Source organism: Haliotis asinina, chromosome 3 (genome assembly GCF_037392515.1).
Source record: "Haliotis asinina isolate JCU_RB_2024 chromosome 3, JCU_Hal_asi_v2, whole genome shotgun sequence".
NCBI classification, from domain to species: domain Eukaryota; kingdom Metazoa; phylum Mollusca; class Gastropoda; order Lepetellida; family Haliotidae; genus Haliotis; species Haliotis asinina.
Genome location: NC_090282.1, coordinates 73394125 through 73411915, shown reverse-complemented (window position 1 = coordinate 73411915; position 17791 = coordinate 73394125). Strand labels below are relative to the sequence as shown.

At 37.1% G+C, this 17791-nt stretch overlaps 1 protein-coding gene across 3 annotated transcripts in view; it reads left to right on the top strand.

Moving 5' to 3' along the window:
* LOC137278432 (uncharacterized) overlaps nt 1-15306 on the top strand; it is a 31050-nt gene extending 15744 nt beyond the window's left edge. Inside the window, exons 1-2 of one of the 3 annotated variants that reach the window (XM_067810758.1) lie at nt 5067-5115; nt 9476-10640. In XM_067810758.1, the coding sequence (XP_067666859.1) occupies nt 9496-10551 (1056 nt within the window). In that variant the 5' untranslated portion in view covers nt 5067-5115; nt 9476-9495 and the 3' untranslated portion in view covers nt 10552-10640. Of the gene's footprint in view, nt 1-5066; nt 5116-9475 lie in introns of those variants that run through there. The other 2 variants (XM_067810756.1, XM_067810757.1) reach the window with 2 other exon arrangements.
* Nucleotides 15307-17791: the final 2485 nt, after the last annotated feature.

Sequence of the window (17791 nt, the reverse complement as noted above, 5' to 3'; positions counted from 1 at the left end):
TCAGTTGACTGTCTGATCAAGGCTGTCATGAATATTGCTCAGCACAGTGTGAGACAGCAAATGTAGACATAGCTGAATGCATCACTGTATTCTTCATGTTGTCAACTGAAATGTGTGTCTAGACTTGATCTTTGAAAGACATGAAGGGAGTGAGAAAATAAAGAGGCCTGTACCCATGTGTGAAATACCATTCACCTTATGAGTTGTTTTAGAAGGTATGTGTGTGAAGGTGAGTTTTATAATCTCCGAAAAGAGTGAGGAAGACCAATAGTTTCGATTTGACATACACGAATGCTGTTATCTTTCTTATGTGCCAAAAAATCAATAGCTTTTCTCGAAACATTTGTAGCCCTACAAACTTTTTAAACCCATTTTTAACACATCAGCTATGATCAAAGCTAAGAATTCTTAGGGCTACGAAGGTTGGAGAGTCAGGGACCAGGACTCTTAATTTTCCAGCTGAAGTCAGTAGTTAGGAAGCCTGATTTTGTTGGTCATGATAAAACCCTGAAGTGGACCCATTACAAACAATTCAGTCATAAATACTAGATAAGACACAAGAATATTTACTACCCCTGTAGGACCATAATTGTGGTAACGTTTCAACACAGACATGTATTCTACTAAAGTTCAGGTAACTTATCAGTTAATTGCAATCTAGAAAGTAAGTTATCACTGTGGAGTAGCCAATCACGGACCTGGAATTTGATGTCACGCCTCTGTTTGACATCAGTTATCTCTCAGTGGTTCTCAGCCATTGTTATACTGCACTGAAACTGTATGATGGCTGACACTATTTCATACAATTATCATCTAGTAATACATCTCGCTACACTGAGGTTGAAACAAGTGAGTTTGGTTCACATCTCTTTGTCGGTAAGTTGATGTGTAATGAATGTGCCAGAGTAGTTCCACAGTAACATGCTGGTTGTAGGAGGCATCTGAATGTTCTGGTGGTCAGGTTCAGTGCCATGATTTTAATATGTGTCTTCAGCCCCAAACAATGTGGATTTACACACAAAATCAGTCATGTGGTTGTCTGATCCAGAATGTTGCCTCTTACGACAAGCATGGGCTACTGAAGACCCATTCTAGCCCCGATCTTCATGGGTTAGGTTAAGATGGCACTATCACCCCTAAGAAAAAGCAGGTTCCTGAAAATCAATTCCAAGGTTATGATAGCATTTCATTTCAGCTGGAATAGTTTCATTTGTGAACAATACTACCCTGAATAGCAGGATAAGTCGTCAGACATAGTACTTGTATCACTGGAAGGTTCAAATGAATCAAGTTTAATCAACAAATCAATGGTGCAAAGACTTGAGGGTAGTGGGGTAGCTTATTGGTTAAAGTGTTCTCTCATCACACCGAAGACCCGAAGAAGTTTATTTATACTATGTGTGAAGCCCATTTCTGGTGTCCCCCGCCCTGATAGTACTGAAATATTGCTGAAACCGACATAAAATCATACTCACTCACTTTTTCACTCCTTAGCCTTGAATTTGCACCTGCCAGTATTTACCTGTGTTGCCATATGAGTCATTATACAGGGAATCACCACCATGCTTCACCTCCCACCTGCTATCATCAGTAAAATCCCTGTAATTTTCCTAGGGCTATTTATTCATTAATACATATCTGTAGTGCTACAGATTATGCCATACAGACAGTGGATCAGCATCTGGTATGACATCCATGTTTTATCAATGGTCCGCCACACTCCAATGATTATTTAATCAAAAATGTAAGTAGCCTTCATGCGAAAGATTCACATATTAATATAGCAAATAAAACTGCAGATTAAGATGTCCGTCAGTTATGTTTGATTTGTTTGTTGTTTAACGCCGCACTCAGCAATATTCAAGCAATATAGCTGCATTCTGTAGTCAAGTCTGAACTAGATAATCATGTGATCAACAGCTTGAGCATCAGTCTACACATTCAGTGTGTGGCCTCCGGCCATATACAGATGATACAGCAGCAGGTTGGACTTTGTATGTTTACAAACGTGTATGTCACAAACTTTGTGCGTAGTAAACATGATGTAGCTTAATAATAACATTTGTGTTTATAAGTTTATATCATAGGATGTACAGGCAAACGGTATCATTTCAGGTCATACACTGGATATCATAACATGAAGTTCATCTTCAATAATGGCTAACTTACACACTTTCCACAGTTGTGGTGCTGTTAATACATTATAATATCACCCATGTGCAGGTCATACAACCAGCAGGTTGAGATTTGCATTTTACAACAATTGACATGTCAGACGTAGTGCATAATATGAACATAAAGTGGCAGCTTTATAATAATGTTTGTATCACTAGATGCCATTAAGTTAATAAAACTAGATTTTACATTATAGGATGTCCAGACAAACAGTAGGTATTCAGATCCTAAGCTTTCATAAGCTGAGCATATCATAACAAAATGAAATTCATCTTCAATCCTGGCTAAGTTACACATTTTACATGGGCTAAATCTCTCTGTATACAAGTTTGTGTTTATTTAGTACGACTATTCCCTGATGTGTAAATCATTCCCACATAGCCCCATGTGTTTGTTTATACAACAAAGTAGTTTGGGGCTAGGCAGACATGATCCGATTAAACATCACAGCTCCAGATAAGCTTTTGGCCGTGCTTGTATAATACCCATATACTTGTAACTAAGTGGGTATTTCCATTTTCTAGCGGGTATCTATACTTTTAGATACCCACCATGTTTTTAAAATCCAGGTATTCATCGTTGCGATATGTCAGGTGCAACATTTTTTTTCCATTATAAGATAAGACAAAATCCTCCCAACAATGCTAAATGATAGCTGATAGCTAATACAGCTTTATCCTTTGTGCTGTATAAAATAATATGTGCCTTTGTCTACATCCATTTTGGTGAAAAACGAGATACCAAGATGAATATTAGATGATATGATGGCAACGTTTTCGCTCTAATAGTTTTTTGTTTGTTTGTTTGTTTGTTTGTTTTTGTTTTTTTTATTTTTAAAATTATCCCATCATGTTTCACTTCCATACCATGAATACTTAATGTTACTAGTTCATTTGAAATATCACTGACAATTGGACCTCTGTAAAATCCTCTAGTGAAGAATTTAGAATCTGTCTCCGGTAGCAGGTGCTTGTCGTTGGAGGCACTTAATTTAAGAATGAGGTCAGACTGACTGACAGGTAGATTATAGCCCAAACACATAGATAAGCATCAATCATGTTATTGTCTGGTCTGCTCTAGGCTATTTACTAATTAATGTCTGAAAGTTTGCTGAGTATGATTTTCAAAAAGAAATAGGTGCTCAAGGTTCATAAATTGAGCATTTGTTGAGTGTGACACCATTTTTGTTTCCTCTGAATTGGATAGAAAAACAATGCCCTTTGACAAAAAGATGTGATGCTCAAACATCTTCCTTGGTTTTCATCATCTACTTAGAATACCCACAGAAAACACTTGTTTACTATTTTACAAAATAATAAATGTTCCACTTTCAAGATTAACTCTCAGTGCTTAAATTAAGCATTTACAGTGAGTGAATGAGTTTAGTTTTGTGCCTTTCTTTAGCCATATTACAGCAACATCACATTAGGGAGCACTAGAAATGGCCTTAAGCATTTAGAACTTGCGCTGGTGAAACCTGAAACTACACAATACAACGTCATATTTAGACCAACCTGTTAATATTTTGCTGTTCAAAGAACACAGACCTCAGTTTGAAAATGGAACAATGAGGAACTGACTTGGTGCTGTGATTCTTGTGACTACACAGACAGTGACTGAAGTACTTTCTGTTCATATTAGGAAATTTTGAAGAAAGGTATGATTATCTTATTCAGCCCAGAATAATTATGTTACATTTAATGGTCTAAATCATTGTTACTAAACCTCCTGCTTTACCTATAGCCTCACACTGAGGAGCAGGTAAAACATGTTCTTTGTCATGTGCAACATTATGGTTGCACCAGGTGCAAGCAGTTTTCATTTCCATAAATCAGAAGTCATTTCCAGCAACATCGGCTGGTTGTAAGAGGTGATTTAACAAATTTATTTTGCTGAGCTTTGATGACTTTATTGAATTCATATCTTTAGAGGAGTTGCAGTTATCAAAACCTGGGTTCAATTCCCCACATGGGTAAAATGTGTGAAGCACATTTCTGATGTCCCTCACCGTGATATTGCTGGAATATCACAAAACCTGGCCTAAAACTCACCCACACTTGTGTTTGTAAAATGGTAGCACAACAAACAAATGAAACCATTGAGTATTTGTAAATGCGTTGAATTTTTTTATTTTTCCCAATTTTTGCTTTTAGTGGAATTATTTAGTTGTTTTCTTTCTTGATGAACATGATTACCGGTATGCTTAAAAAAAATTGTTGCCCCAATGATGTGTTTTAGAAAGACAGAAATAATCCTCAAAGTATGTTAAGCGGTATGAAAGGATGTCATGTTGCTGTATGGTTGATTCAGTCAATACGTACTACTCACAGTCACCAAACTGGTTAGGATGTTGTATACCTGTCAAACTATCCCGTTCATGCAGAACAGGAAGGAGGTGCTCTTTGTTCCCTCATTGTTCCCTGTACCTGCCAAGCCCATATTTGTATTACACCTGGCCAGTCAGGTGTTACCTGATTCTGTAATGGTGTTAGTGTGTCTGTAGTTGCGTCTTCAGTATTGTGTCAATCTCACAAAATTATTTTAACTACTTTCTGTGCCACAAGGTTATCTGCTGTGACTACGAATACCAGTTAATGTGAAGCACAGGGTTTTACTTTCGGAAGACACACAATTATTTCAACAGCTTCATTTCTGCTTTGTGAGTGTCCGTGGTAAGGCTGTGAAATATCCTGTACTGAGTTACACAAACTGAGGCTTTCCACACCAGCTGCAGTTGTACGCACATTGATCTGATAACACACCCAGTATGGTTTACAGTGGGGCGTTGGTCATATCTTTGTGTACATATATTCATCATGGAATGTTAGTAGGTGTATAAGGTAGCGCTACAGCTGTGGATAGTATACTGACATACTGACAGTAACAAAAGGCTTACTTTGCAGGCAAGCTTACATGACGTGACTACGAAGTTCTCTACAGGTAAATTGACGTGAAGTAAATATGACATCGTGATTGTTTTGCATGTCTTGTTCCTAAAAAGCACATCAATTTGATCTGAGTACTTATTATTTGCTTGGTGTATTTGTGAGTTTGCTGTAGTGTAGGAATTGATTTTTGTTGCTTATTTTTTTTTTTTGGGGGGGGGGGGGGGGGGGGAGAGAGGGAGTTTTCATGCAGTGATGCAATTTTGTTGCCATGTAAAGAGTCACAATATGTTAAGCAATACAGTTTTGTAGATCTTGACGTTTGGTACTACCAAAACAGCTGCATTGGTTGTTTTGTACACAAATGGGACAATTCTTTAGGCACATGAACTGAGTTGTACACATTACAGAAGTGTCACATCTCAGATTATGTTGTACAGATTATGCTGCACCTGACTGTCACATCTCAGATTGTGTTGTACAGATCATGTTGTACCTAAAATTAATGTCACATCTCAGATTGTGTCTTAGAGATTATGCTGTACCTGAGTGTCACGTCTCAGATTTTGTTGTACAGATTATGTTGTACTTAAGTGTCCCCCACATCTCAAATTGTGTTTTACAGATTATGCTGTACCTGAGTGGTAACCTCTCAGATCATGTTGTGCAGATCATGTTGTACAGAAGAGTCACATCTCAGATTATGTCGTACAGATTATGCTGTACCTGAGTGTCATGTCTGAGATTGTGTAGTGCAGATTATGCTGTACAGAAGTGTCACATCTCATATTGTGATGTACATAAGACTAGGGCCACGTCTCAGTTTGTGTTTTACATAAGGCTAGGGCCACATCTCAGTTTGTGCTGTACAGATTACTGGTATGCAGTGATCAAATGTCACATCTCAGATTGTGCTGTACATAAAGCTAGGGCCACATCTCAGTTTGTGCTGTACATAAGACTAGGGCCACATCTCAGTTTGTGCTGTACATAAGACTAGGGCCACATCTCAGTTTGTGCTGTACAGATTACTGGTATGCAGTGATCAAATGTCACATCTCAGATTGTGCTGTACATAAAGCTAGGGCCACATCTCAGTTTGTGCTGTACAGATTACTGGTATGCTGTGATCAAATGTCACATCTCAGATTGTGCTGTACAGATTACTGGTATGCTGTAATCAAATGTCACATCTCAGATTGTGCTGTACAGATTACTGGTATGCTGTGATCAAATGTCACATCTCAGATTGTGCTGTACAGATTACTGGTATGCTGTAATCAAATGTCACATCTCAGATAATGTGGTACAGATAATGTGGTACATAGGTGAATTGCAATTGACCATATTTTATTTGTTTTCTTTTTTAGAAATCTTTGTTGTTAGAAATATCATGGTACATATTTATGACCTTTTTCATTGTCAGTGCATTATTCAAGTCTTATTAAGTCAACATGTGTCCATGTAGTTTTTATTTTAGTTTCTATTTCATTGTTGTCAGTATTTCCTGTCAGTATGTCACGGAAATGTTGTTTAAAGTAACATGTCATAGTATTGTCTTCGTCTGATATCGTCTCACTTGTTTGAATTAGATATGTTTATAAATATATATGCATCTACACATAATATTTTTTAGATAAGTATGTTGTACTTCTTACTCCAAGTAGAATTAGCTGCAAGTACATATAAGTTATAACCAGTGTTCTTATACAACTTCCAGAGCATATTTCTTACTCATTATGCTGCATTATGGGTTCCAAAACATCAATATTACCTCAGTCAAGGTCATGTGACAGTAGCTAAAATAGGACTGGTGTCTGTTGAAGAAATGCAAGAAATGTAAAAATGCATTGTGTATTGACCAAATACAGTTTGATGACATATTTGATAGCCTTTAGATAATATATAAGAAATGAAAAGTCATTCTCAAAAAGTAAGATATATATATGAATGTTAATTAATCAAAGTTAGTGCTCTCATGGTGACAATTTATGTGTACAAAAGGTTTACCTTGGATAAGGTACAGCAAGTGATGTATTATTCATTGCATTTTGTGAAATATTATGTGAAATATTCACAAAATATTTCTTTGATATGTTTCGACCATGGTGACAGTTGACAGAGACAAATGACTACATTAATATTAATCAAGTTTTATGACAAAGGCCCAGATTCAGTTCCCTCCCCATGGGTACGATGTTTGAAGCCCATTTCTGATGTCCCTGCCGTGATATTGCTGGAATAGTGCCAAAACCAGCGTGAAATTCATTCACTTTACATATGAGAATGTTGGCTCTTTTCCTGCCTCGTTTGAATACTAGTATATTCCATTCAGCATATCTTGTACCGAGTTCAGACTCAAGTATTCTGATTCCTTTCAAAGAAAATAATTATGAACACTCCATCCTAATCACCACAAGCAAACGAAGGGAATTTGTTGAAGGGATATAGTTCAATTCACCAAATATGAAAGTGGACCGGAACAGCCCAGGTCTCAACATTCAGTCATCATGCCGAAAATCCAAGTTCGGTTCCCTATATATATTTAGAGCTCATTTCTAGTCTCCTCCACCATGATATTGCTAGAATATTGCTAAAAGCAGTATAAAACTAAACTCATTGACTCACTCACCCTAGTTTGAGGATAATAAGTTGACATGTGCACAGTGCTCGTCAAAGCAAATTGTGTTTGAGAACCTGTTGGTGTTCTGGTTTACTTGAAAATAACATTATTGCATGTCTAGTTTTAGTACAAGTACTTCTGGAGATGGAGCGTAGTGGTTCAAACATTCACTAACCAATCCAAGCATCTGAGTACAGTTCACCCCTGGATACAATGTGTGATGCCTGTTTGTCCTCATAGATTGGGGGAAGTGTCATACAACTATACTGAGAATAACTCTGACAAGTACAATCAACCCATGTTGGTAATAAAGGGATAAGACATGATGACGTAACTTTGACACAAGTTGTTAGACTTAACAACTCAGTCAAAATAGATTTAAAAAATTCATGTTCTGTAAAGTATGTGTCTGTGTGTCTCTCGGTGCATGTCTGTCTGTCAGTCTGATTGTCTTAGTACTAAGATCCTGGGTCTAGATTTTCAAAGATCACTTAGTGTTAAGGCAGTCATGTGTTAGTGTTAGTATGGTACTTATGATTATCTTAGCACAAAGAGAGCTTATAAATCCTAGGCCCTGTCCACAGAGTAATCATAGCTGCATGATTGTCCTAAATGGTCATTTAAGAATGATAGTGAAGTTCATCTTTGTGCTAAAATCACTTTTTTTTAATGGTCCCTAGTTGTCATTTGTGTGCTTATAATGCTGACTTTACAAAAGTTGTGTAATTTCTTCTGTGTTTGACAATAATTAACTTTAGATTTTGTTCACGACTTCCTTATTCCATACACCTGGTCTCCAAACAATTTTGGTCTGATTCCTGTTAGCCAGAAAATATATATGTGCTTAAAAAAAACACTGTATACAAGCCATCAAATGCTCATGTCTCAATTTGCACTACAACCATCTACTGGTGATGCACAATTTATTTGAATGACAAAATATGAAAGATAAAATGTCTTCCATCTGTAACATTTGGATGTAATTTAGTAATGTATTTAATGTAAATATGATCTCATAAACTCAGACCGATGTATGGAATCCAAAGACTCATTATCTACAAGGTGAGGTACCAAAGGTTACGATGCTCTGTCATTTCTGTTCACATTGATGTATGTGGATACATTGTACCAAGGTTTAAAGTTGGTTTACTCATATTACAGTGGTATTACACTAACAATGTAATGTGGCTGTACACTCTCGTGATAGTTGTAATGCCATTACAGTGTGTCTGGCTGGCAGACTGGCTGTGTTGTTCTGTGTGTGTGAATGTCATACGGGTTTCATCTGTAAGCTGCTAATGTGATGAACACTTTTATCAGGCCATAATCTTGTATGATTTAAAAATGTATTATAACTCAACAAGCCGGAAAGAGATTGATAAATTTGCAAAATGAATCCCATGAAAAATTAACTAGCCAGTCACACCAGTGATCGTGGAGATTTTTTCTAGCTAGCAGCCCAGTGGCTATTGCTCACACTGTATAGATGTGTCTATGTCTGTTGCCGATGTGACGTTAAATATTAACTCACTCACTCACTCACTCATTTGTCTTCTCAAAGGCATTATAGTTTCTTAGATGGCATTATTTCCAGAACAACTGTAATTAGGGGATCAAATCTCAGATTGTCCTGATTATGTTATCACATTTCCACGTTTATGGGAACCCGCGTGCATTGACTTTACCAAAGTAGAAATTGTATGCATCACTTGTGCTCTCCTCCCATGTGAAGGTAGCACACTGTGATGTAACTGAAACAGTGCATAACTCACACATTCACTTACTGTTCCAGCACGACATCGCTTCGGGAGGATGCTGAACCTCTGCTGCAGCCTCATCTTCCGAGAAGACAAGAGGAGATCAACCTGCAAGACTCTCATTTTCGGATTCACATTAATATTCATCCTCCACTGGCTCATTAAATTTGAACAGATTCGAGAACATGGCGACTTTGCCGACCTCACGATCCCAATCTCTAAAGACTTCGTACCACTGGGTATCAAAGAAATGGAGAGTTTTCCTACAAGTGGCAAACCTAAATTTCCAAAAATTATTCATCAAACATGGAAGGATACCCAAATACCCCGAAAGTTTGAAAAATGGGTGAGAACCTGGCAACGCAACAACCCAGATTGGACGTACATTCTGTGGACAGATGAGAGTGCAAGACAGCTAATTGCAGATAAATATCCTTCCTTTCTGCCTGTTTTTGACAACTATTCTGAAGGAATTCGCCGAGCAGATGCATTGCGTTACTTTATTCTGTATGAGTATGGAGGGGTTTATGCTGATATGGACTTGGAAAGTTTGAAACCATTAGCCCCTATTACCTACAAGTACTCATGTATCCTGGCACAGGAACCATACGAACATTCCATTCTTGATTCCAACTTCGAACATCTCATAATCAATGCCTTTATTGCATGTCGTAAGGGTCATCCATTTTTTAAAATGGTCATTGATTATCTCCCTTCTTTCTCCCACATGTGGAACGTTCTGGATTCAACCGGTCCTCATTTTATTACATTTGTGTATCGTCAGTTTCTAAGAGCACATCATTATCCAGCCAGTCATATAAATGGGACATACTTAGCTCCAGCAGAATACTTTTTCCCTTCCATAGATCCAGCTAAACATTTCTGGATGCGACAGCAATGTGCAAACTTCTACAAAATCAGTGATTTGCAGAAAAAGGCATGTATGCATCTTAAACTGAAAGGTGTTGAAAGATCGGACAAATATGCATTTACTACACATCACTGGATTCACACCTATCTCAATTTCAAACTGTCCCTGAAGGGACCCTTGGATATTAAAGTGTTGGTACCTGGGGCACAGATATACCCACATATAACTCTCACACAGTGATCAGCAGGATCACACAGACAGTCATATCTTCTAAGCATTAATGGGATTATGTGATCATCCTGCATGAATTAGCTGCCAGGACTGTATTCAACAAAACAATCTCAGCTCTGTCGTAAGTCAATGTGAAGCTATGGGAGTTACGATCTACTTAGCTCTGAGATTGCTTTATACAGTGGAATCCAAGATCTTCTTTTTACAAAGTTGTCTTAGCACTAAGTTTCTTTGTACAATGGCAGTCAGGACCTAGATTTTCGAAGCTCTCTTAGTACTTACATAGTCATAAGCTAATGTAAATGTATGTCATGACAATCTTCGCGCTAAGTGAGCTTCAAAACTCTAGGCCCAGGGCATATTCCACCAAGTAATGTTAGCGCTACAATTGTCGTAAAGGCAGTCACAGCTGCACGATTGTTGTAAATGGTTGGTAAAGAATACAAGGTTACGATTGCCGTAGTGCCGAGGTCCTGTCCCACAGAGCAATCATAGCTGCATGGTTGTCATAGAAGGTTGTAAAAAAATGCTACTTAAGATCATCTTATCGCTGTGATTTCTTTATGGAATGGATCCCTATTTGTCTGGTGAGGTAATACGTCATTTGCATGCACATAAAACTGAATTTATGACAGCTTCTTTGTTTGGCCATAACTTAAAGTTTAGATTATATCCAGAATTACTTTTTGCCCGTGTTCCTGGATTTTGATCAATTATCGATCTGATGTGTCTGTTCACTTGTTTCTTTATAAATTAACAGAAATTTTTTTTTTTATATAATAGTTTTAATGCTCATGTCATGTCTCCGTATACAGGTGATGTACAGTCTATTTGAAAAGTGAAATGTCTTCCGTCGTTTCAGTATTATTTGTGAATGTGATGTTGAAAACCTGACAGCATGTTTGGAATCCAAAGATTGGTCTCTGTCTACAGGACTAGGGACCAGAAGTAGCCATGCTCTGTCATGTCTGTTACATAGATGCATGTAGTTACCAGGCTGATTTACTACTATTAGAGAAGTATTGCAGTAGTTGACAATTGCCATGGTACTGGTGCAATAGCTGACAATTGTCATGATACTATTGCAGTAGTTGACAGTTGTTATTAGACTATGGCAGTAGTTGACAATTGTCATGAGATTATGGCAGTTGTTGAATTGTTGTGAAATTATGGCAGTAGTTGACAATTGTCATGAGATTATGGCAGTTGTTGAATTGTTGTGAGATTATGGCAGTAGTTGACAATTGTAATAAGACTATGGCAGTAGTTGACAATTGTCATGAGATTATGGCAGTTGTTGGCAATTGTCATGACACTATTGCAGTAGTTGGCAATTGTCATGGCACTATTGAGTACCATTGCTTTAGTTGACAATTGTCATGAGACTGGCAGTACTATTGCAGTTGTCAACATATCTTAAACTGCAATGGTCATTTTTTAGGAGATGTAATGCATGTCTCTTTCAACTTCAGATAATCTTCCCAGGTAACACTCGACAAACAGTTGTTTAAGTACAATCTCTGTTCAGGGTATAAACCAAAGTCTAAAATAGATATATATTCTTGAGCGAGTCTGCATGACGTTAATCCAGTAACGGTTGTGTCATGTCAGTACAGAGTATCCATGTCAGTTCTAGTCCCAGTGGATGAGGATGTATATATGTCCATAAATTATCGCAATTCTAATGTCAGATTTACAGGAAATATATGTAATATTTAGTAGAATTTTTATGTCCCTACAACTTGTTCATGTGTTCAATAAATGTGGTGTATTGTTGTGGTGTAATATTCATAGAAGCTGCCAGATTTCCGGGTACAGTCATTCTATTGACATACTTACCTATCTGTAACTTGTCACATGCCACTTGACTGCTGTGATAGATAGACACTTTGAACATAGTGTGTTCTTGCAAATGTTGTGTTTTATCTATATGCTCAAACAGTTTCATGCATCAAGACAAAATTTGGGTAAGTGAATTTTGCTGAAAGGGCAAATTTCAAGCTCCCATTCATTTCAACAGCTGATAATGCACAATCACCAGGTGACAATAAAAACTGAACACAAGTCAAGCCAGTTGAGATTGTAGACCATAAGCAAATTTTGAAAAGGAACCTTCCTTCCAGGGGCCTTATTTTCAAAACGTTTGTAGCCTTAAAAATTCTTCACTTTTATCATAGCCTATATGACAAGACAGGGATTAAGAAGTTGGTGGGGCAAGGAATGTTTCATGCATAGCTAACCTGATTTCAAAACTTCAGAAGTTTGAGAATGGTTAACATCTAAATTGATTTTCATACAAAGTTCAGTTTTCTCATTTGTAGAATGTCAACCACCATAAGCACTTATCACAATCAAACCACTTGAGATTGTAGTCCATTAGCAAAATTTGAAAGCCTTGTCTGTCACATATAGTGTGGTTTTCTTATTAATAAAATGTCAGCAGAAGGTCATTTAATCAGATAGCACCTGGGAGTAGAGGGAGAACAGTACTTTATCGAACAATGCTGACATTCCTGTTGGCTGTGATATGATCTTAAGTGTTTGGGGAACACACATTCATAAACCATATCATTATATTTCATCAACCATATCATGTATGTTCATGAGATTTACTGATGTGAAGTTCAATTCAATCAATTTTTATTCATGATTTTTTTAGAGGCATTCTTGGAAAACATCAAAAGAATAGAAATCTAATTGCTGTTATATAATTTACTTATGAAGTAATATTTTGAAAGCCCATCTGTAAAATTTGTTGACAAGGGAAACTGGTTTTACTCATGTCTAGTTCCAGAACTAGGCGATGAAGTTTGTATTACTACTCGGAAAGGGGATCTGGTAATGGTTGAGGACTATTTTTGTGGATATGCAACTTCTTTATTGTTGTATAGGTGGTGTTTCGACATGGATTCTAATGTTGTTATCAAGCAAGTGACACATGAGAAGTAACTTTACTTAATATGTATATTTTAGATGTTTGGAGAAAAGATGAGGGATGATTCAAATATGAATTGTATCTACTACAGAAGAGGTTGATAACACAGATAGTATACTGGATTAAATAGGTAGATATACAGTCAGGCCGCGTTAGTCCGGACCCCGACAATCCGATTCCCGCGATATCCGAACAATAGCAAGCTGTAACCAATCTTGTTTACTATGTAAACTCATTACCTGTTGATTGAGTAATCCGGTGCTTCACTCTCCGTATCCGGACGTTAATCAGCGGTAACAGATTAGCTAATTACATATAGTTTTGCTTCATTAATCCGGCGGTACATCAAAAAGGTTCAGATAATCCCTTCGCACCGTAAGCTCCATTCAGTGGTAATTGTTAAGTGACACTTGCGAGTTGAAGAAGCAAAAAGCTCCACCATTCAGAACTGTTGCCGTCATGTAGATTTCTTTCACAAGTGAGTTTTGTTACGTGTATGTATAATCTATCCAGACATGATTGTATGCATTGATTGGTTATTATATGAATATTCAAGTTATTATGTCTACAAACTGTAATAAAGTCTTTAGAAACTTGTATACGTTTGTATGTTTTTGTATTGCCATGTGAAAGGGAAGTAACCCTACTGTAGTTGTGTTCATAAAAGTTCGTTTCAGTAGTCCGTACGTTTCACTATCCGAACGTTTTTGATGAAAAACAGAAGTGTCCGGATTAACGTGGCCTGACTGTAATGTACATAGTTGTATACATAAGGGATTAAGATCATGATCCTCATCCTTCATCTACAATACTTCTAGAATGTCAATCAAAGAAGGGGATCTGGTAGCCATGAAAAATACTAACATGTCGAATTTAACACTCTAAGAAATTCTCAGTATGAATATTACAAATGCTACAATTTAGATAATGCTTTCTGAGTAATACTCTCAACTGAGTACAAATTCTTCTACTATCTTTTGGGGCTGAGTTGTTACGTTTCACCCTAACAAGTGTGCAGGGGTAGTGGGGTAGCCAGGTGGTTGAAGCATTCACTCATCACGATCAAAGACCCAAGTTTGATTCCCGTCATGGGTATAATATGTGAACCCCATTTCTGGTGTCACCTGCCATGATATGGCTGGAATATTGTTAAGCAGAGCAGCATTAAGCAAAACTGAACAGTTCCTAGGTGGATGCATTTGAAGAAATCAGCCCATGTCTACCAAAGACAAAGAATCTATTGCATTCATTCCACTATTTCTATGAAAATTTAGATGTATTTGTTCAGTTATATGCTAACCTATTAAAATGTCCTTGGTTCCATGTGCAGGAAATGTATTTGGTATTGAGAATGATTCGTAGACATTCATAAACAGATAAAGGCAACTTATTTACTTTGAGGAACATGACATTTGAGTGAATATTTAAATCAGGTGAATGAGGGAGTAAGGATATACTCTGAAACGTCATCCTCAAAATATCAAAGTTGACATCCATAAATTCTCACCTGTATATCACTTCTAAATGCTGTTCATAGACTTCATAAACAGATTTTTTTATACGGTCATTTTCAGTGTATTTCTTGTGATTGTAGAATGAGTTTTATCACATTTAAGTAACAATTCATAATTTTGTAATCCTGTTTCTAATGGCATTTTCAGCAGTGTTAGTCTCCTGCCTTTTCTTGTCTCAACATGCTGTAGAGACAAGGGGTTTTCATGTTTTTGTATGTGTTAGTGTAGATGTTTTTTGCCCTTGTGTGTTGATGTAGTCAAATATGTGTGTTTTGTTGGCTGTGCAAAAGGAAGGTATATAAAACTGAAATCAAAGTGTGTGTGTTGTTTTTTGAGATTCACAACCATTTTAAATCCACATCAAATGTGTATTGAGATGAAATAGGGTACAGATGATTGTTCATTTTTCTGTGTGTGGTGGGTCTGTTGTGTTAGCCCAGTAACATGCCATACCTCACAACTCGTGAACATCCGGATTTGAATTGATTTTCTGTAACAGGATCTTGTGGTTGGTTTGTACATTTCATCGTATCCCAATTACGTAGATCAATCGATCATGTTAGCAGATGCCAGGCTTTGTACAAGTTTCACTCATTACAAAGGAGACCCAGGCTAAATGCATGAAGCCTGTTTCTGGTGTGCTAAAAGCAGCAAAAAATTGAACTCGCTCATTGCTGTTATGTACCAGGTACTAGAGGCAGGTCATTGCTGTTATGTACCAGGTACTAGAGGCAGGTCATTTGCTGTTATGTACCAGGTACTAGAGGCAGGTCATTGCTGTTATGTACCAGGTACTAGAGGCAGGTCATTTGCTGTTATGTACCAGGTACTAGAGGCAGGTCATTGCTGTTATGTACCAGGTACTAGAGGCAGGTCATTTGCTGTTATGTACCAGGTACTAGAGGCAGGTCATTGCTGTTATGTACCAGGTACTAGAGGCAGGTCATTTGCTGTTATGTACCAGGTACTAGAGGCAGGTCATTGCTGTTATGTACCAGGTACTAGAGGCAGGTCATTGCTGTTATGTACCAGGTACTAGAGGCAGGTCATTGCTGTTATGTACCAGGTACTAGAGGCAGGTCATTGCTGTTATGTACCAGGTACTAGAGGCAGGTCATTGCTGTTATGTACCAGGTACTAGAGGCAGGTCATTGCTGTTATGTACCAGGTACTAGAGGCAGGTCATTGCTGTATGAAGTGTCAGCCCTTCACTCATAGGATGCTTCTTCACAATTCACAAATATACTTGGGGAACAAAATTACAACATCAAGTTGACTTATTTTTATTGTATCTTAAAAGTACATTTACAGGTAACGATGATTAAGAAAATGTTCACAAATGAATATTTTACAAAATATGTGCTGAAATGAAGATGAAGGATGAAGTATTACTGTAGATGGAGAGACTGTGTTATTTTAAGCACTGACCACAGGACAGTCCATGATACTCATCACCAATGGGAAACATTTCAAAGTAACTTGGTGGATAAGAAAAATATATTCACATACATCTGAAATCCTTGTAACCAGAGGATTCAAGTTCACTTATTTTGATTTATTAGTAAATCTTTCTTCACTACCAATCAGTTCTATAAAATATTAGAATTAGGAAATATTTCAAAACTGGCCTTTCTGAAATGTACAATCATGTCTGTCACCAGGATAAGGAAAGGATTTTACCATTAAACTTTCATGGCTGTATCAAATATGAAACATTTATGATATGTCCTATTCCTAGTCACTGCTCATGTCATATTCACTCATTTTCTGGTGTTCCTCACCAAATAATACCTAAGCATCACATCGCTAATTGACCTGAGGCATCTTTGCGACATGCCAATGCTTCTCAATGTTGATGACAATCACGGACATCAACGGTCAGTATAGCACTTGTGTCTCACCTAATGCATAGAGTATGTACATAAGGCCTTACTTTACTAACTCAAGTAGTTGCATATAATGTGTTAATAATCTAAGCAAATGATTTAAATTACACATGATTAATATGTAACATGCATAATTTTACAAGACAACATAGATCAAAATCAAGGACATTAATTTGGCACTGAAAGAGACACAATCCACTATGTTGAAATACCTGGTGTTCTTTGTAAGTTTTAATATTCACCATTAAGTCTACATCACTCAACTCATGCAGCTGAAGTCTACAAGATGGCAGCACAATACATGTAAACTATTAGTACAGGGATAAATATATCAAGTATTAGGCATAGTGAACCATACAAACAAAGGCTTATTTCATAACACAATCCCCTTGTGCGATGTGGATAACCTTGTACACTTACTTGTTGTACACTGACTTACTTACTTTGGAAAGAGGTAAAAGTTGGAAGAACCAGAAAAATAACATGTAGAGTTACCTCCCTTCTGTTATGGATACTTATCTGTCACAGTTCATCACAATTTTTAAGTCTTTCTAAACTTTTCTAATATATTTTCTACACATTTCACTGCTACTAAATTCAACAATAGTTTTGACTTAATTTTAACAATTTATCATTTTCTGGTTAGCAAAATCACACGCATATCTATTTTGTTATCTAAAATCTGGACAAAATCTGGATGTTATCTAACATCTGGACAAAAATTGATCACTAGTTTCACATGTTAAGGAGATTCCTTAGCTATTCAAGGTACTTAGAAAGTGGTAAGGAAGTAGTTAGTGGAGACACAGTAGAAAGTCTACACAGAATGATGGAACATTGACATCCATTCTGTGTAATGGACACGCCATAACCCCCAATACCCACACATTACCATAGAAAAAAGGAACATCTCA